At 24.0% G+C, this 22,318-nt stretch overlaps 1 protein-coding gene across 1 annotated transcript in view; it reads left to right on the forward strand.

The window, feature by feature from the left end:
* LOC128958728 (AT-rich interactive domain-containing protein 3C-like) overlaps positions 1-13,115 on the forward strand; it is a 38,428-nt gene extending 25,313 nt beyond the window's left edge. Inside the window, exons 4-8 of the mRNA XM_054304645.1 lie at positions 7,043-7,226; positions 9,400-9,650; positions 12,539-12,738; positions 12,826-12,880; positions 12,980-13,115. Of these exons, the coding sequence (XP_054160620.1) occupies positions 7,043-7,226; positions 9,400-9,650; positions 12,539-12,738; positions 12,826-12,880; positions 12,980-13,086 (797 nt within the window). The 3' untranslated portion in view covers positions 13,087-13,115. The remainder of the gene's footprint in view (positions 1-7,042; positions 7,227-9,399; positions 9,651-12,538; positions 12,739-12,825; positions 12,881-12,979) is intronic.
* Positions 13,116-22,318: the final 9,203 nt, after the last annotated feature.

Below are 22,318 nucleotides of genomic sequence, written 5' to 3' on the forward strand. Positions count from 1 at the left end.
AAGGGGAGTCACCCCTCCCTTACTTTTATTTAACTCATCATATATATAATGATTCCCAAACAACACAACACATACACAACATGACTGAATATCTCTAATCCTTGAATAAGAAAACTGATGCTCCCTATGGCCCAATAGCACAACAGTTTGCTCAACTCATACAACAACATAATATGCCTGAGCCAACCCTATGGCACATTAAATAATTGTGAATTACTGCACTTTATTCCTACTCATACTTACACATTAAGGTTCCCCTAATTTTCTCTCAATGATGGAAATGTAGTTATGAAGTGGACCTCAATTTTTGTGAGGCCAGTTGTGTTTATGTGAGAGGATATCATGCAATACCATCCATGCTATGCCATCCCTAAGCAAACCATGTATTAATTCGTTTAACATATGGGCTAACAGTTATTAAGCACTACTACTACTATTACTATTACTACTCCTCTCAAACTTAACTCTGGAGGCCATATGAAAGGCTTAACCATTTCGTGAATTAGCCGTTATTTTGCAAATTCACTGCAATTTTTTTTGCCCAAAAACCAAACCAATCAAACAAAACAAAGAAACAAATTTTTTTCTGCCGTTTGTCTCTCTATTCTTAACAAATTAACTTTTTGTGCCTCAAATTACAATTTTTTTCTGCGAATAACAAATTAACTTTCAATGGCCTAACTGTTGCACTTTTCTTATACTTTAATACATACATAAATACAAAACACAAAACATATACAGTATATACAGTACAGTATATATATATAAATATATATATAATACTCTCAACACATATTACTATTCAAAATTTAACATTTTATACATCTCTAACTGCCATTAACTAGAAAATAACTTATAACTTATTTCTCTCTCTCTCTCTCTCTCTCTCTCTCTCTCTCTCTCTCTCTCTCTCTCTCTCTCTCTCTCTCTCTCTCTCTCTCTCTCTCTCTCTCTCTCTCTCTCTTATTTTCTCTTATTCCCCGTTTAATGTTATGTTGTTTAATGAAAACACAATATTTTTTTATTTGTTTTGTAAACATTTTTGTGTGTAAAATTGCATTTATGACAAAAAGGCATCTCTTTTAGCTCACACATATTCACAGCACTTGAGGCTATTTTGGTTGGCCATCCAATTCCTTCAAATAGTAAACAGAATTTTAATCAGAAATAATTATTAAAACATTTTTGTTTGAAACAAAAAATTAAAAATAAAAGATTATAAATAAAGAGATGCTTTTAATCTGATTGTCGATCGGTCTCTTGTCTGTCCCCTTCACGGATGACAGTCCTATCATTGACTCCTTTTCCCTCTAAAATTGCAAAAATTCTTAAGTATACAGTATATGAATATAATAATAATTATTGAGTTGTTGCCCTGTTTTTTGGACTAAACGGCTTCTTCTATCACTATCTGTATGCCTAACAAACAAAAATGACTTTTTTGTCGACATTTTTTAATGTCTTCCCCTATATCTCAATCATCTTTTCGTGGCTTACATCTCACTCATTCTCTATAAAAGATATTTTTAGATGAAAATGATGTGAAAAACAAGTTATTTAAGTAAAAGTATTCAATGGACAGAACCCACATTTGCATGGCTTAAGACTATTAAATGTTGGCTATGGTTGGGGAACATCACTCTCCAATGTCTTCCCCTCTCCTCTGAAAGACACTAAACAACACAAATAATGTGTCTCTCAGATGAATACTACTAAACATTTATATACACAACAGTTTGCTATGTATACTGTATACACTTTTTGGTATACTATAATATATATATATTATATGTATATCTACACTATATATGTGGTACCATAATATGTATTTGAGAGATACCCTACTAAAGAGTAAGACAATACATGAGAGGTCCAGATGTTGTTTACTACCCATAATATGCACAACTTATGCATCAATTAAAACACAGTTATGACACCATTTATTGGCTATTTTTAAGCTAAATAACATTCAAACAGATCTTTTAGTTTAACTTTTTTGACTAATTTGTATATTTTTATCAAACATTTGCTGCTTATAATAAATGATAATTCATTTTGAGGAAAATATAAGACAAATATATTATTTATTTTTAAATGTTTTTCAATATTTTTCGTTTAAAAACATAAAATGAAATTTATTTATTTTCTATACATAATATTCTTTCCGTTCTATATATCAGTTATTGGATATATATTTTTTAATTGATTTAAATTTTGTGACTATTTTTTATAATGTTATGGACCAGAGTTCAGGTCAAAACGTGGGAATAAAATATATTTTACAAGTAATATATTTGGTTTAAAATGATTGCTATTTTTATGTGAGAAATAATGGGCATATATAAGAAAGGACTAAATAAATGATAGCTGTGTTGCATATGTTGGAGCTATGATTGTGATTGTTGTGACCAATCCTTATATGAGCTGACCTTCTCTGACATTAAATGGACTTCAAATAGAGAGAGAAAGAGAGAGAGAGAGAGAGAGAGAGAGAGCCTGTCCTTCAGTTCATTGTTATTACAGAAGAAACGGTCGATCCCTTCTTATTTGGGTTACTTTTTTTACTCATATGCCTCTCGTTTCTCAAATGCCTGTCCCCTTACACAACACCATACAAACCCTTCCTATTACGAGAGCAGTTCCTCTTCGGGAACCGGCATCTATTATGTAAGTTATACGTAAGTCATGAAAACATATTTACTATATATGTCTTAGTTTTTTTAGGGGGACTTATATAAGGACTTAGACCTGTAATTCACAAAATATTACACAAATATAGGCGTCAATCATATGAAACGGAAACAGCATTTGTTGAGAAATTGAGAACTTTTTTGTCGATTTAATGATTTAATCATTCAATAAACATATTATTATTATTATGTCCCACAAACCCAAGTCCGTTGACTTTATTTTTTATTATTGTTTATAAATTTTATATGAATTTTATATAAATTAAATATATAGGATATAAAAATCTAATATTGAATATATCAAAACAAATATATAATTAAGAAATAGCAATAATATAAGTTGTTTTTATATAGGAAAATGTTTGGCAATATTTTGTTACTTTTAAATATTGAATGTTTACTCCCGTAATGTTATGTTTGATAATATAATAGACGTGTTGTGTGTCTGTTGTGTATATTTTGAATGTGTTTTGTATTAATAATGAGAGAGAAGTAGTTTCTAAATATAACATTTGGTTTGGTATCGAAATGTTATTGAGACTCACATTTGTGCTAATCTATAGCTATAAATCAGGGGACGGGTAGTATAGTGACTCTCTGGCTCTCACTCTATGGCTCTTTCATTTGGTTTGCATTTTTTTGCGATCTCTCGGAGCTGTTCCTCACTCTCTTGCAGAGTTCAGTCATTCATTTGATCAGTTATGTTATGTTATGTTATGTCCCCCTTTTTGCCAACGATGCCAATAAATATGGTTATATAGCCATATAGTAGTACTGTATTTGAGGCGCAGAGCCATAGCCACAGCTGCCGTTTATAAGACATATACCAATTGAACGGCATTTTGATGGAATTGGCGGTCAGTTTGTGTACAAATCTTTCTCAATCTTTATAAACTGAAATCGTTGTATAGACTTATAGTATAACTAATAGATGATTGCTATATATAAATGTGAATAATGTATTATAGCTTATATGCCATCCCCTCATCTCAGATAACTCTCCCCTTCTCTTCTTGAATTTGACTTTTGCCACAAATGGGAAGTACAGTAAAAATATTTGCCTTCAGCTCAGCCACAACTGACCGCTTGCTATGTGCTCTCTCACTCTTCCCCTTCATCTGGTATTACCACTCATAAGGGGTCGAATAGCCCCCGGTTTTGATTTCAGGGTCATCTCTACATTGACTCTCTATCTAAACATTAAAGAAAAGTTCAATTCTTATAAACCATGTCTTTAGGGGGTGGGTGTCGACCAACCACTCTGTCCGTCCATCAATACCACGCAATACAGTTATGCTGCCATTTGAACAAAGAGGTGGCCATCGATTGCCAATTTAGTCCCCCATTTGCACTAACTATCCCCTCGTCACTGAAAACTTAATGTTTTCCCAAAATGTTTTCTCTACTAATCTATAATATTTTGTTATATTATTACTAAAGTATTGAATTTAGCAAAAACCAAAAAGTTTTTGATTCGACCAAAAAAGGGAAGGGCTATCCATTGTAGGCTTTCCGATGGTCATAAACAGAGAAAACAGAGACCTAATTATCTATTATTTAAATCAAAAATTTGGTGAATAAATTGAGTCACAGATGAGCTATAGTAACAACATCTGGAGATATATTGTAATAAATGGCAATAGAAATGGCAATCAATGACAATCCCTAATATATCGACCCATAATGTCAACTGAATTACCGGAATCAATGAACATTATAAGACAATCGACTAAATGATGTGCACAGTAATGATGGGCACAGTAATGATGGGCACCAGTAGCCCACTTCCAAACTTGATGTCCTCTCTTTCACTAATATCCCGTTGCGATAAACTTTTTATAAATTTTTCTTTTATAGTACACAGTCTTAGACAACAAAATATAGCATTTTATGGCACTTTGTTTATCAAACCATTTGTTTTTCAGACAAACATAACATTCATACTATTGGATAAATAAATGCCTCAAAACAACATAAAACGAGAAAAATATTTTAATCCAAATTTTACAGACAAACAAAATACTTAATATTAATTATAGTTTCATATTATACTATTGCACTCAACAGTCAATTAATTAATTTTATTTATTTTTTTTAAATCTTGATTTTAAAACTAAGATTATATCAGTTCTCAATTACACTTCATTTAAAATAATAATATATTGTTAACAAATAAAAGTAAATAAAGGATATTAAATATTTGTGATATATAAATGCATTTATACTATATTTTTTAAAAATTAATCAAAAAATAATATATGATTTGAAACAATAAGAGAAAATAATGAGTTCATGAGTTTTCATAATATTTTCAATAAAATAAAGTGAAATCTTTCAACATATAGACTACTCATTAATCATAATTTTGTTGCTCTTTATGTGAGACTAAATCATAAAATATAGCAAATGTTATATCAAAATGAAAGGTCTCTTTACTCGGATATCCAAAACTTCTTTAATTTTAATTACATTTGTCTGACTCTATTGGCTCTCAATTTAACGCAAAAACTATTATTCATTTCAGTGAAGTCATGACATTTCAATAATGAAAATACTTTTTTAACAAAACAAAAATATATGAATGAATTATTATTTAGATATATATAAAGTAAATAAATTATTAATATGTATATATATTTTGTTTCTCTCCCATTATGTATAAAATTCTCGCTTTAATTTTATGATTAATAGTTATGCTTTTAAAAACATTTTAAATATTGAATAATTATTTGATTAAATAGTTTTTTATTTTCAATGAGAATAATAACTTAAAATATATACACATATATATACAATAAGATAAAATGCTTTATATATATAATATTTATAATTTATAATTTATATAAATATATTGTTATTCTCACGAATTGCTATTTATTTACTTTTTTGCTCTTTGTTTCCAAAACTCAAACTTTCAAATCTTATTTCACCGCAATTTATGCCAAAACTATGCCCAACTAAAAGTGCTTATATATACATACAGTATATGATAACATATATAAATGGTGAAAATATTTATATTTTGACGCCAAATATCCAAAGTAAAAACTCATATTAATATTATATGTTATTAATAATTTTAGTTAAATGAGCAAAAAATAATATTTTGTTTAGTTTTTAGATAAAATTTATATTATTAATAAGCATATATATAATATTTTTCTAATTTATTAAGTTTTTTAATATTTAATGTTTTTGAAACAATAAAATTACTAAATCACAAAAATAAGTAAAATGATAATTCCAATTTTAAAATTTACTTGAATTAAACATTTTTCTGCTATTATTTATAATTTAATAGCCAATAAATATATGTTTTTAATATAAAACATATAATAAACTTTTAATATAAAGCTATTTCTACTAAAATATTAGATTCATTAAGACAAATATGTAATTTATAATAAATTTTATGTAAATTTTTGCTAACATATATTTAATTTAATATTCATTTTGTTTAAAATTTATAATAAATTTTCATAAATTTTTAATGAATAACAGCTGCAAAGCCTAAATTTTTTTATATAAATATTAATTATATAGCATTAGTTTCAATTGAATTTGGGTCATAATAATATCACTACTACTAGATTTCATTAGAAATGATATTATTTTTTTATATCTCTAACTATAATTTTAATGTCAAATAAATTATGTTTAAAATCTAACTTATGTTTGATATAAATTAGCAAAAAGTTGTTAAAAATACACATTTAATGTTATTTCTCTTTCATTCTCTAATTCCCTTTTTATATAATTTTATGTCTAAAATGTGTCTCTCATTGGAAAACGTAATGTTTATGAGAGAAAGTATGTGTGGTGTCGTTCCCTCTTAAATCTTATTTACTTATATAATAACCTCCCAAACTATCATTAAAAATATCCAAAAATAATCGCACATTTAATGGCTTTTCATTATAAGTTTTAATGGTAATAAATATCTAACAAATCCATACACTAAAATGTTATATATATATATATATCTATATATTGCTACCGTATCCCTCTATATCCCGCAAAAATAACTGTTAATAACATAAAACACTTTGTTTTGGTTTGTCGAGAATCGGGATTTTTCTCGTTGTTATATAAATTGTCGATCAAATGCTTTAAATGGCAATCAAATACTCGTTGCGTAACCTGAGAGCTGACATTACCAGTCGTTAATACAAAAAATAATAATAATATGATTACCGATTATAACCAAAAATGATTAATAGTTATTCATACATACATCATATATTAATACATATATAATATCGCATTTCTAAGATAACTAATTGTTGTTTATTTTTTTTACTGTTTGCCATTTGATGGCAATGGCAATGTCGTTGGTATCGGTGCTATGATAGGAACTCCAGTAAACCGAATTCCTATAATGGCCAAACAGGTCTTAGATCTCTATGAATTATACCGATTGGTTGTGGCCAGGGGTGGACTCGTCGAAGTGATCAATAAGAAGATATGGCGTGAAATAACCAAAGGACTCAATCTTCCGTCAAGTATCACAAGCGCTGCCTTCACATTACGCACACAGTATGTCCATATCATAACATAACATACCCTTAATCATACCAACCCTCAACATACCATACCTGACACTCCTGTTCTTTACATGTATTTAAATGTATATATAAATTATTGGTATTGCTATTTGTAATTAAACAAATATATTCAATCACACTTTATGCTGTCAGTACAATAACAACTATATAAAAAATTTAATTAATTAATTAAATTAAATTTTCACTTAAAAATCTAATAGCATAATTATCACATTTATCACATTCAATATAAAAGTAATTTATTAAAAGCAATCAAATATAGTTAGGGAAAAACCTAATAATAAATATTAGAAATAATAGATAAACTAATAGTTAATAATTTTTAACACTTTAATTTCTCAATAACAAAAACATAATAAATTGATGATTAATTCATTATAAAATTTAAGATTAATTTTATTGTTTAAATGACACAAAATTTTATATTAATATTTTTATTTTTGCTGGCAATTAATTGGAATAAATTACTAAAATCATGCAATTATGAAAAATAAATGCAATGAATATATTAGTTTAATATATATTTTCCTCTTATTTATTAATTTCTAGCGAAAATAAATGTTTTTCAAGTGTTGAGATAAAAACTAATTAAAGAAATGCTAATTTTTTTTTGTTATTATGAGCCAACAAGTATTGAACGTCATAATAGATAAATTATACAATAAAAATAACTATCTATAAGTTAGTAAACTCATACATAATATATATATAATATAAAAAATATATATTTCATTATAGATATATGTATATAAATTTTGAGACACTATTAGAGCTAATGCAATAATAATGATAATATTAATATTAATTAATGCAAAAAATAGTAATTCAGGAAATTATAAATCACTGACTGTTTATATATATATATATAAATATATTTAAAAGCTTATAGTACTATATGAGACACTATACAAAAAATAATATATACATCTATATAAATTTATATATATATATATACATAATATATATCTTATATAAGGTATATATATATATATATATATATATATATATATATATTATATTTGTATATGTATATGATATTAGTTAATAAGCAAACACGACTACAATTAAGTGTCGCCACTCTGTATTTTGTATTACCATTTAATAGCATTTCATTCAACTTCAAGGTTGAAGACATAAAATAATTGCTTAGCTTTTTGGCCATAAATTCCCAACAATTCTCTCTCAACTATTTTTTCAATGCCTATCATATAATATAATTGTAATGAAAATCTTATATATTTTCTCTTTTTTATATTCTTTCAATCGTATAATCAATTTGAGGTATATATGCATATCAAGGGCTCTAATCTATAAATATTATAAACAAGAAAAAGAGGTTTTATTTCTAGAGATCATAATAATCATATAAAGCAACTATTTTTTGATTGCCTAAAACAATATCCAATTGTTTTTAGTTTTCTTGCTTTTTGTGATCAATAGACACATAAAATTGGTATAACTTTCATTAGTTGAATATCATGTATATGTTTAAGAGCTATAGATATGTATAATTATTAATGATTGTGGCGGGAGAGTGAGTATGGAGTGGGGTATCCATAAAATATAATAAAGTAATGCATAAATATATAACAAACAGTTGGGTGAATATATATTTATAGAAAACATATAAAAATATATATATAAACATAAAGAAACTTATATCATATATTTGGTCGGCGACTATAATATTTATTTGATTGGATAGTCAATGGTTTTCGATGTGTTTCATAGCAATTGTATAGTAAATTGATTGGCGTAAAGAAGTAATGAATTTTTACGAGACTGTAGTCTCAGTTTTTAAATAACTTGTTTTGATGACTGACTAAGCAGTTATTACTAATCATATAAGAGATATAAGATATCTATAATATAAGAAATTGCATTACTTTTTATTGTTTTGTTTCTATAATTTTTTTCAATAAAACAAAATTGCTGTGAATCACATTCACATACAAATACTTAATAAAAGATAAATCCCAATAACTCCAAACATTACACTACACTACACAAACACACACACAAATATATATACATTAATATATAGCCTGTAGATATGTATTACTATAGGTAGTAATAAATTATATAATATAATAATAAGGTATGAATGATAAGTTGAGAACTGATGATGTGATTCGTTGTCACAGATATATGAAATACTTGTATCCATACGAGTGCGAGAAAGAGAAGCTCAGTTCACCCGATGAACTTCAGTCAGCCATTGACGGCAATCGTAGGGAAGGCCGGCGATCCAGTTATGGTCAGTACCCAGAAATGATGGGCGCAACGCCTCCTCCGCAACATATGAACCGCAATCAGGGCGGACATCACCACACTTCACCTCTAAGTCTTGTTTCGCGCCCATTAAATGGTCACAATTCACAGGGACTGTCATCAGGTATGAGCAAAACAATCTTAGATCAAACCAATTATAGGGCACCTCTCGCTTGTCACCACCACATACCACATACCTGTATTGCACTGTTACTCAAATACTAACAACCAATTAAATAATCATTAACTATAAAAATTACATTTTTCAATCTAATAAAACGTGTTTTATTTGTTTCAAATAAAAAAGCATCAAATTTAATGTATTTTCTAATTTTATTTATTATTATTATTATTACTGTATTAATCATATTATCAACATTTAGATCTCATCTAAAATTGTTAAATAAAAATTAATTAATAAAAATTATGAGTTTGTCTAAACACTAAAAATATTTAACGTCAAACATTGCATTTTCTTCTGAGATTTAATTAAAAATTATTAAAAACTACATTTTTCTTTAAAAAATGAGATTTTCATCACATATTATCTCATATATTATAATATATTGTTTTCTCTTTTTTTATATACTTATAAAAGTTTCTCTAAATCTTTATAAACAAGTTTTCACTGAAAAGCTTTATTAATAGTTTTAAATGGGAGTTAGTGTTCACTTACATTAAAGTAATCGCATTTATTTACTGTTAAATGTGTGTAACTTAGAGCCAAAATGTGTGAGAAATTTTGTTTTTGCAAATAATTTATTACACAACAAGACTTGGCTTTACAATTAAACTTTATTATGAAATACAAATAAAATATTTTTTTGTAGTCAAGAATTTAATGCATTTTTTCAGGCGTTTAACTCACGAGTTATAATAAGATATATAAATACTTGAGTAAACAATACGCCAATGGATTAAAACAAATACAACACATATTTTAAAAGTCAAACTCTTTTATTAAGACAATATTATTGTATGAATTATTAGTGAGAAATAAATAAAAATATTATTTGATTACTATTTTTTAAAATAATAATTGACTCCAAAAATAAATACTAAAAAACTGATTTATGATATTTTTTATGAGAAGAAATATTATGAAATATTTTTAAACCAAATGTACTGTATTTTTTGGCTATAAATTTAAATCATTATTTTTTCTAAATTATAGTTTGATTTGTTTCATATTTTTATTTTATTTGTTTTCTGAATACAATTATTATAATGTGATTGCCATCCAATTGCCAGCCATGCAGTCAAATATTTGACAACCAATTTATAGATAGGTCTGAACCCAATCAACATGTTTAGCATTTAATTAGACTTTTAAATTAGTTTATTTGTTTTAATTTTTAATACTATTTTTATTTTGCTAAAAAATTCACTTTATTTTTCAAGAAAATATTTTTTCAAACAATCTCATTAAATTATTAAATTTTACATGAATTTATATGTAGTATATACATAATATGTATATAAAGTTATATATATTTAGTATAACTTTACATACATATTATGTATATACTACATATAAATTCAGGTAAACTTGTTTAATTTAATATATATATATATGGCATTTATTTAAATGAATTTTTATATTAGAAATGCTTATACAGTAATTACCAAATGATTATATAATAGCTAAACAATTTTTGACAATTTTTTTGTCGCAACAATTAATAACTCATACAATAATATAAATTATATAAGTTTATAAATATATATTTAATAGTCTACTAATAAGCAATTAAAAGACAAATGATTTTTGTTTCCTTTATTTTTATAAATTTATAATATTTTTTCTTTCTTTCACTCTCTTATCGATTACTGATTGTGTAATAAAAGCAGTAATTTAAATATTAAATAATATATTAAGTATTCATAAAGTTTTGTTAAAAAATATCGTTTATATTATTTTAAAACATATAGTTATTAAAAAAAGTCATTGCACTTAAACTAATTTATCCCGTCTTTATAACCCATACATTATAATATAAAACACAGCATTTTAAATATATTATTTCAATACATTTATATATATTTCTATATATATTTTATTGTATAATTTTTTACAATTTTTATTTCGTATGCATTGCAGAATTGTCTTTATTTTAAAAAAATATTTAAACTATAAATATTATTACGTAAAAATGAGAATAATATTAATATTATTTGTTTGAAATTCAAGGACATTGAGTCCATATATACAGTATATATATATATTTAAAATTAAAAAAAAGATATTTTTGCAGCAATGAATTATTAATCACTTTATATCTTATTTCTATTAATATTATGTTAAATAACTTATTTCTATTATAAATACATTTTTATGCGTTAAGTAGTCTTTCTCTTAGAATTTGATAAATTTCATTATATTTATATATATTTGTTTAATTTAGAGAAAGARAGAGAGAGAGAGAGAGAGAGAGAGAGAGAGAGAGAGAGAGAGAGAGAGAGATCATTTCTCATGTCTTAAAAATGATCACGAAATGAGTGCTTCATTTATAAGACAGTGAACGCCCATTAAGACTGTAGTTTATAATTGAATCCCAATCTGACACTTACCATGACTTGACTTTCCTCTTATTCCTTACTTTTTATAATTTGATCAAAAATCTGATTTTAAATTAAATCAATACAAACATTGCTAAATGTAATAAACACACTCACCTATCAACACATGGGTCATCAATGATAACTAATATAAGTTTGGCATTATTTTGATTTTGAGAAATCAATCACTTGTTTTACTACTTATTTATTGCAAATTTTTTATATCTCTTAATATTTAATTTTTTTATCTTTAATATCTTTTATCAAATTATCGTTGGGATCATTGAAGAAAAATTTTGCATTTTTCTTGTTTTTACTGTAAATAGATTTCTAAAGATTAATCAATATATATATATATATATATATATATATATATATATATATATCTTATAATATCTTATAATATAATTTATTTATTTAAAAAAAATAATTTTATTTATATTTCCTATATAGAAGGCGAAGAAGACAATGGAAGTAGGTCTCCGCCATCGCATCCCTTTTCCACTCACCATCCCTTACCACAGTCTGAGGCATTGAATCTTGAGGTGACCCCACGTAATGCCAGTGAGGCTACACTCAGAGCACTGGAGGCCCGAACCAAAATGGAGGACGCACTCGGAGTAACTCCTGCTAAACGGTTTCTAACCGATGAGGTATATATACATATGTCCTAACATATTGTAATTATCTATACATTTATTAGCAATAATATTAATGCATTTAAATTTTGATACATTTAGGAAAGATTTTTAATGCAAGCGTTGCCCAACGTTAACATCAAAGTTATGAATAGAGGTACTGTTGTTTTTGTCACGTTTTTACTAATTAAGTTAATCGTTTCGTAAATGTTGACTAATATAATGTGTGATTGTGTTTATATGCTTTTTTGGACAGACGGTAGATCTCAAATAGAGAGTCAACTGGCAGTCAGTATGGAAATCAATGGCATTGTATATCACGGAACTCTTTACGCTCAGACAACTCGTAGTCGACACTCATGAATGTCATCAATAATTATATAATAATTATTATATATATCACTTATTATTATTATTATTATTATTATTATTATTATTATTATTATTATTATTATTATTATTATTACTTCTATTTCTACTTAAAATCGCATCAAAGAAGAAACATAAGCAACAAAACTATACGTGAAAATGATTTTTGCATTTACTTAATGGTCTACTAATGATAATTGCAATCAATCACTAATTTTTAGTGCCTTTTTATATATATATAAAGTAATTTACAATATATAGCTTCTCTAATATAAAATTCTCAACAAAACCAATGAATTTTTTTTTGAATTCATTATAATTGTGAAAATGTTTTGAAAGTTTATTTTTAAGACAAAACCAAATCAAATGATTCATAGTTTTACAAATCAAAATAAGTTTTAAAAATAGTATATTTGTATATATTTATAATGATTGAAATATTATTTATATTATTTTAAAATGAATTTAAATTTTTTTGACGAAAGTCTCTTTTTAATTATATTATTATTAGCTATTAATAAGTTATATATTTTATATATAAATACAATATATATTTTTTCGCATAACACAAATTATATATTATTTATCATCATTTCTCATATTTAACTCCAAAAAGTACATTAATTATATGCATAACAATCATTTCAAATGTTTTACAAAACACAAAAAAGATTCATATAATGTATTTTGTATCATCTTTTCAATCATTTTATATATCAATTTGAGAAAAATGCCTTAAAAATCAATTTTTATTATGTGTATAATAAAAGTGCATTTAATTTAATACAACATTTAACTAAATACTGTCGGCCTTTCATATCATATAACAATTACATTAATTACAAAAATTAAGCAAAGATTTACTTTTTTATACTTATATGTAATAATAGTTAATAAGTATTATTATTATAAATACTGTTTCATATAATAATCTGCAGTTTTATTGTAGTTAATATGTTGTTGATAATGTTTTTTTTTTGAATGGAAATCACTTAATTTAATCAAGGCAATTAATGAAAATTTAAAATTTGTTATTGTTTTATAACTTGCTTATATTAATTATACATTATTATTATTTAATTTATATAAAAACCATATTTACCGGTTTAAACCTAAAAGCCTAGCATATTATCTCTCTATTTACACTTAAAATTTTATATTTGTTTTTTAAAATTATTATTATACTAAAAAAAGCATTGATGCACACCATTGAGTGGCCAGGTATTCATCAGATGACATCTTTTTGTTATTTTTAATATTAATATTATAATATGTGTTGTTTTTATGCATTATTATTTGATATAATAATTATCTTTTATTATTATGTAATTTATAACATGTTTCACACACTCCTATTTCAGTGTCTCTTAATTTAAATGATAATCAAAAACACGTTGACATTAGAGACACAAAATTTTAATTTATTTGTTACATTGCATCGTATTATTAAATGTTATTTATTTATTTATTACACAAAAATGTTATTTTTTATATATTAAATTTTCTCATATGAATTATAATATATATATTAATAAATAATATATTATACATAAATTATTTTATTATTACTTTTGAATCTCAGGGATTTTTAAAATATATATTTTAGGAGTGATTTTTAGTTTGTTGCTAATTATTAACATATTAATAACAAATGCATTTATTAATATGTTTATTATAATTCATAAAGAAATAAAAAATACATTTTTGTGTGTTTCATGAAAACTATTAACAATTAAATCAAAATAAATTCAGTGATAGTTTACATTAAATATTTTGATTAATCCTATAAATTACATGATATTTTTGAATCATTCATTTAGTGTGTAACTATATATTAATAATTTATTAAAACTAATTTTTAAGAGTTATTAAACATTTACACATTTGGTTATTGTATATTATATTAATGTAGATTAAAATTATTGATTCTAGTCTGCGTGTAATTATTTAATTATTAAATATTTATGATTTTGTTTCGTTTTAATTATCTATTAATTTCAATTAGACTGATTCAAAATCATGTATTTATTTATAATATTATTTAGATTTGAAATCATCAATTATAAACATTTAAAATTGTCACTTATTATTGAAACCATATGGTATATGTAACTAAATTGGCATTTCATGTAGATATTATTTAATTTATAATTTTTAGACAATTTAGTTGTTTATATCATAGGTTACTTATTTAGTTATAGCAATAGTGTCCACAAAAAAACTCAAAAAATAATATGCTTATGATATGTATAATACTTTTAAGAAAATAATTTAATAATCAAACTTGAATTTTACTAACATACACATATGTATACACATATAACCAATAAGAGTATTTGATTAATTTATCATATAATACACATTTACCAGTATTTATATATATATAATATATGCAGTATTTTAGTAATAATAATAATATTAAAAATATTTGTTTAGTAATTTCTCGCTTCAAACGTTAAATAAATTTATAATTACTACAGTATTATAATTAGTTAGGATTTTTTTCATAATGTGTGCTAAAACACACATAAACTTTTGACATTTAGAAAAGCAAATAACTTTTGATTGAATATAAATTGCATTTCAAATGTTTTTTCTTTTACTTTTTTATAAATTCAAAACATCAATTTTAAAAATAAAAACTTTATACTACTATTTTATTGTACATATAATTAGCAATAAGCGAGAGAAATGTCTAAAATTGCGATCATTTAGTGCCAAATTAAACAAAAACCATACACTTTTGCCAATAAATTCCGGCATAAAGTTTAATAGTTATCCAAATAATTAATTATAATGAATAAAGAGAGAGAGAGAGAGAGAGAGAGAGAGAGAGAGAGAGAGAGAGAGAGAGAGAGAGAGAGAGAGAGAGAGAGCGATCTTAAAAGCATTTTTGAAGTCTCAGTCAAACATTATTTTTCAAATGAATTTATAAATGAAAAAATTAAAAATAGATTTTTATGTCATTTATAGCTTCAGATCTAATGAAATGAAACAATTTTAATGTTTATTTTGGATTAGATATCAAATCAAATGATAACACACTTTTCAAATCAAAAATTTTTTGTTTGAAAATGTTTTTTTGTTTAATTTTTATTTATAAAATGTAACACTTCTGTGATTTCATATTTCAATTTGACTAATGTTTTACTTAAACGTAATAAACAAATATTAAAAATGATTAATTAACAAATTTTTATTCTTTAAAACAGATATTTGAAATTAAAATTAGAGAAAAATGTTAAAATTGTTAAAATGTTGAGATTTTCCTTAAAAAAAAAATTATATCAAAAAATAGCTACACTTTTATGATAAATTATCACACAATTTATATTTTATTTTCACAAGATGTCAATACCTGGTCACTTTATTAAAAGTACATGTTTTATATAATATTAACATATTTTATAATAAAATAATTTTTTTTAAATTCAATTTACTCACTAAAAAAATCATTATCTTATTTTTTATTTAAGATTAAAAATTGTAATACATTGTATAACTATTTTAAATATTTAATATATTTTTTGTTTGTCTAAAAATATTTTATACAATTAATGTATAATTTTTTTTTATATCTATTACTGAAAAATGCTATTTATATAATATAAACAATTAATCTAATTATTTTAAAAATACACATTTCTTTAGTAAAATTATATGTTAGTTATTCAAAATAATTAGGTTTCCGGTAGAGTTAACATTAAAACGTTTTGCTAAAAAAACATACAAAATCATAGACTTTACTGTTATTTAAATAAAAATTCATTAATTTTCATAAAAAATTATTATTAAATAAATATTTTTGTGTAATATTTACACAATTATTGTGTGTTTAACTAAAAAAATGCCTTAAAATATTTTTATTATAATAAATAAAAACTATATAAAAATGCTTTATATTATACAAATAATAAAATTTACTGTTATTATAAAAAATATATAATTATTATAATTTTTTTAATTAAAAATCCGTCCATCAATAAAAAAAACAATTTTCTTGATGAGATCATTAAAATAATGAGTACTTATTTATTATTTAGAGTTAAAAATTAATCTAATCATCTCATTAGTGGGTGTGTGTGTGTGTGTGTAATAAAGTAATTGATTTCAAGAGTTATCAAATAAAACAATTGGTAGTATCGATATGCTTGACATCCGTAAAAAATCAACATTTCTAATGGATATCCTGTATTGGGATTAACTCTCTCTCTCTCTCTCTCTCTCTCTCTCTCTCTCTATCAATATTTTTTCAAAATTAAATTTATAAATTTTTTATAAGTTTATTATCATTTTTATCAATTAGAACCTCATTAATAGATATCAATAATAAACTAAATAAATTATTTTCAACAAGATATTCATTCAAATACTAATTATAATATTTGAATTATAATTGATTTGATAAAATATAAATAATTTGCAAATAAATAACTAGAAAATATGATAATCGATTGTATGCTAAACTTTTAATTAATTAACGTGTAATCAATTTCTCTGTTTGATAATACAAACTTAGTTTAATTCAATTAATTGCACTAAACTTTTTTCAAGTGTTTCCATACAAATACTGATAAAATGTTTACAATTTATGACAACAGAGTCCAGCAGTGAATTGATTGGTTGGTTTAAAAGTCTTAACCAAACAGTAGTGCCATTTATCGCATTACTTATCAATTTTTAATAACATTTTATTTGATATATTAATCTTTTTATAATAATTTTATCTCAAAGAAATAATTGAAAAGAAAAATAATACTATAAATGAGCGAACAATTGTTTGTTTCGTTTTTTTAAACTTTTGCTTCAAATGCTGTAACATTCAAATTGAAAGCATAGAAACAAATAATTGTCAGCAAAAAACCTTTTTTATTATCAATTTATTTAATATTAGTTCAAATAATTGTAATATAATAGTTTGTTTATAATATATGAATAATATATTTAAAACTATATATATTTATATTGAAAATAGTATTAATTTATTTGGACAGTTGTTTATAATATAGTTATATATATATTTATATGTATCTATGTATGCACGACATCGATATAAATAAAAAGCGAAAATTATTTTCAACTAAAACAACTTTTATATAACTACAACTACAACTACTACTAATATAAGGTAGAGTAAAATTTAATAACTAATTTTTTATAAGCTATTATAATATATACAATAAATTACATTAACTTTATTTTTGTTATTGATGTCAAAATAATAATTGTCAAAATTTCCAATAAGTATATTTCCCATGAGTTCATTCATACTTATAATTATTAACACTATAATTTTAAATACATTGTAATAATATTATAATACAAACTAATATTTAATATCACGTCAATGATAATAATAATAATAATAATAACTATTTAAAAAGTTTTTATATCATATATGAACTAAGGGTATAAAAATAAATATAACATTGTATATTATATAATCAATAAGTTAATCTATTGTAACAATAATACAGTGTAACAACAATTTAAAATATTACATAAAAATATAAACACATGTCTGAAAGTAATGTGAAATTTGTGGGCAAATAGTGTTGAAAATTTTTATGTATCTTTTTATATTTGTTTGTAAAAGTCATTTATAATTGTATTGTTTGAGAGCACTGTTAGGTAAAGCACTGATAGTTTTGTGCTGACGAGTGCTGACAAACAAATACAGAAAATTCTTAAAGATTGCGGCAATTAATCTATGAATGACTTGTTTCTCATTCACGAGTCTCTATTGTTTGCTATAAAATCATCCGACGATAGACATGTATATACATTATTATTATTATTATTACTCTATATTTTATATGATATATAATTTACATTACATTTAGCAACAGTAGATCTAATCTATATGACTACCTAAGCATTTGGGGCACAACTAATGCACATTTGTTTTATCAAAATATTATATACAGTATATACATTATGTGTGTGTGTGTGTGTGTGTGTGACATACAATACATTTATGTGTGCTCTTGTTATAGATATTTAGGATATTTATACACACTTATGTTATTCATTACTAAATTTATTTATTGTTTAAGAATATTCTTAAGCATAACACCACACATACACATAAATACCGTATATTTATGCGCTTATACTTCAAAAGGTTACGACAAATTTTGAAACAACCAGTGAGTGTGTGTGTCAGTGAGTCAGATGAGAGAGAGAGAGAGAGATATTTGTGGCACTTTTTTGAAAAACTTGATTTATGATTTCATATTTTGAGCCAATTTTTTTAAGTTATACCCGTTTTAGAAATATTACTTTATTATGAATATAATGTTTATTAGTGAGAATACTGTAGATAGTATATATATATATATATATATATATTAGTTAAAAACTTTTATGCTATAATTCAATACATTTTAATGTATTTATTTCTAATACCAATATACGCCTTATATGCGATCAATAATATTGCGGTGAAATGCATATATATATTATATAACTCACAGTAAAAATATAGTATTTGTTAGAGAATTCATAGACTAAAGAATTAGATGTAAAGACTACACATTTGCAGAGCACTGGTAGGCGATTGACTCTCCCTCTCAAGCATACAGTTTATGCCAACATATATACATCGCTATTCCCTCTGATGACCAAATCTTATAGCATTTATTGTATATAACAGTAATAGAAAAAGCAGTTTGTGGTGAATATGAAAAATTAGGACAAACCGCGCAAACGGTCTTTCCATTTGCTATTCAATTGTATTTTATTATTGTTTGTTTGTATATGACATTTGATTTTATAAAAAAGAAAATTTGTCGATACATTTGTTTAACTATACAAATAGTATTTAATTTTTTAATCTACATAAATGTATGGAAACAACAAACATTATTATTTAATACAAATACTGTTATAATTCTTTGATGAACTTTACTAACTGTAATAATTAATAATAAGTTAAAAAATAATTTTTAGTATTAGTAAAATATATTATATTTATTCATAAATTTATAAATAAAGGTATTCATATTATTGATATTTATTAGTGATTCAATAAAATTAAAGGAAAATTTATAAACAAAAACAATTTCTTTATTGATTAAAGATTTTGAATAAATGAAAATAAAAGTTTGGTTTAGTTTTAGAGTTGTTTTTTCCAATACATTGATGTCATGTGTTTTGTGAGTTTGAGTGAAAGGCAATACATCTCTGGCGCTGACTTTGCAGAGGCAATGGTTTGGTTGGTGTGTCTGTGACTGAGGCAAACATCTGAGTTTGAGCTCAACTTTTATATACAGTATAACAACAACACTACAACTATTACAACGACTACCAGTTTGTTGTAGTGATGCAAACATATTATGCGTTTGACGAGTGAGAGACGTATCTATCGTTTGGTATGTTTTTAGCAAACCTTTTAGTTGAGAGTCGACTATCTTTCGATGAAAATTATGTCCAATTGTGTCATCACTGGATATGAGTAAACTTCAAGCCGTATGCACTGCACTGCCATTGCGTGCACTCAGGTCTGTGTGTCTCTTGTATTGTAAACAAATTTGTATAAACTCTTGGATGAGACACATATTCACATCACTATTGATATAACACAGCACTCACTCACTACCCGTAAAACATACAGAATATCACCTAATATTTTGTATGTACTTTACTATTGTAAGTGTTTTTTACATATTATTAATATAACATTTAATATAACTATTGTATAACACATGTGTAATCAATAGTTAAATGTTTTCCAAATGCTATTATCATTGTGTGTGTGAATATTCTTTTAAATTATTACTTTTTATATGCTATTGTGTTAACAAATTTTTTAAAACTTTATATTTCATGTTTTATTCAAATTATAATTAATATTATTAAAACAACTAACAAAATGTTATGTAAGTAATCAAATGATTAATAAATAATATAAAATAATTTGTATTTATCTTAACTATTTATGTTTATTTAATGTCCAAAACATACAGTAATGGAAAATAAATACAAAATATACTACTATTATGTCAATTGATCTTATAATTTTATATATATATATATATATATTATTGCTATCACTTAATACATACTTAATTACTTAATTAAAGTAATGTTTGCATTACTTGTAATTTTCTCCTGTTTTTATACTTTAATCTCTGACACATATATAGAAGTATATATATATATAAACTTTGATTTCACAAATGTTGACAACACTTTATTATTATTTATTAGCTTATTATCATTGAAATCATGTCTCAACTTATAAATCATAGTCTCTCTCTCTCTCTCTCTTACAGCCAGTCTTATCACAAAACATGTATTCACACATCAGAATAACAAACAGTTTGTGAGAAAGTAATTGAAACCTTTTTTCACAAATAAAAAAATATTCTGAATTTCGTTTATAGAATAATATACAGAATAAAAAAAATTTATACATTCGACTCAAACAAATAGCTCTGTCATTCAAAACTACTAGTCTTTCACTTTTAAATATATTATCAATTAATAATATATTCTATAATGTCGTGTCAATTGAGTTCAGCCAATAAGACTCAAAATACTATTTTTTTATTATATAATTATAATTATTGTAATGCAAACTTTAACCAAATCAGTAATGTAACTAACAATATATTTAACTTATAGTAAATATATATTTTATGTATATATTTATATTATGGAATAAAATGGCAGTTTTGCGTTCAACAAAAATTGTTGTTTCAATCACTCAATTATTGATCAAATTTATTAGTTTATCCAAACTGGAGATTACCTTTTTTTTATGGTGTGAGCCATAGTGTATCAAAACATTTCTTGTATTTAATTCCCTTTGAGTCGATGACTTGACTTACCTTTTTCTATATAGAATTATAAACAGAATTTGTTGTTAGAAATGTGTCGAAACCACAGTTTTATCACATTTTTCATGTCTGTCCTTCTTTTAGACACTCAGTATATATGAACACATGTTTCAAACAAAAATAGGTTATTCATGAAAAATTGTTAAATTATAATTTTCAGCATAAAATTATCTCAATATTATGCTATATAACTTCATTATATTATTAATTTACTGTATATTATTATTTAATAGCATTTTACATAAGAATCGCCTAATATATATAATATATATATAAATAAGGAATAATTTTCAACAATTTTATTTTACTAATAAATGTTTGATACAAATACTTTTGATATATTATTAGAAATTGTACAAAAAATATATAAATAAAAAATAATA

Source organism: Oppia nitens, unplaced genomic scaffold (genome assembly GCF_028296485.1).
Source record: "Oppia nitens isolate AA-2021 unplaced genomic scaffold, nextdenovo-longstitch-racon4-pilon3 scaffold3_pilon_pilon_pilon, whole genome shotgun sequence".
Classification (NCBI taxonomy): Eukaryota; Metazoa; Arthropoda; class Arachnida; order Sarcoptiformes; family Oppiidae; genus Oppia; species Oppia nitens.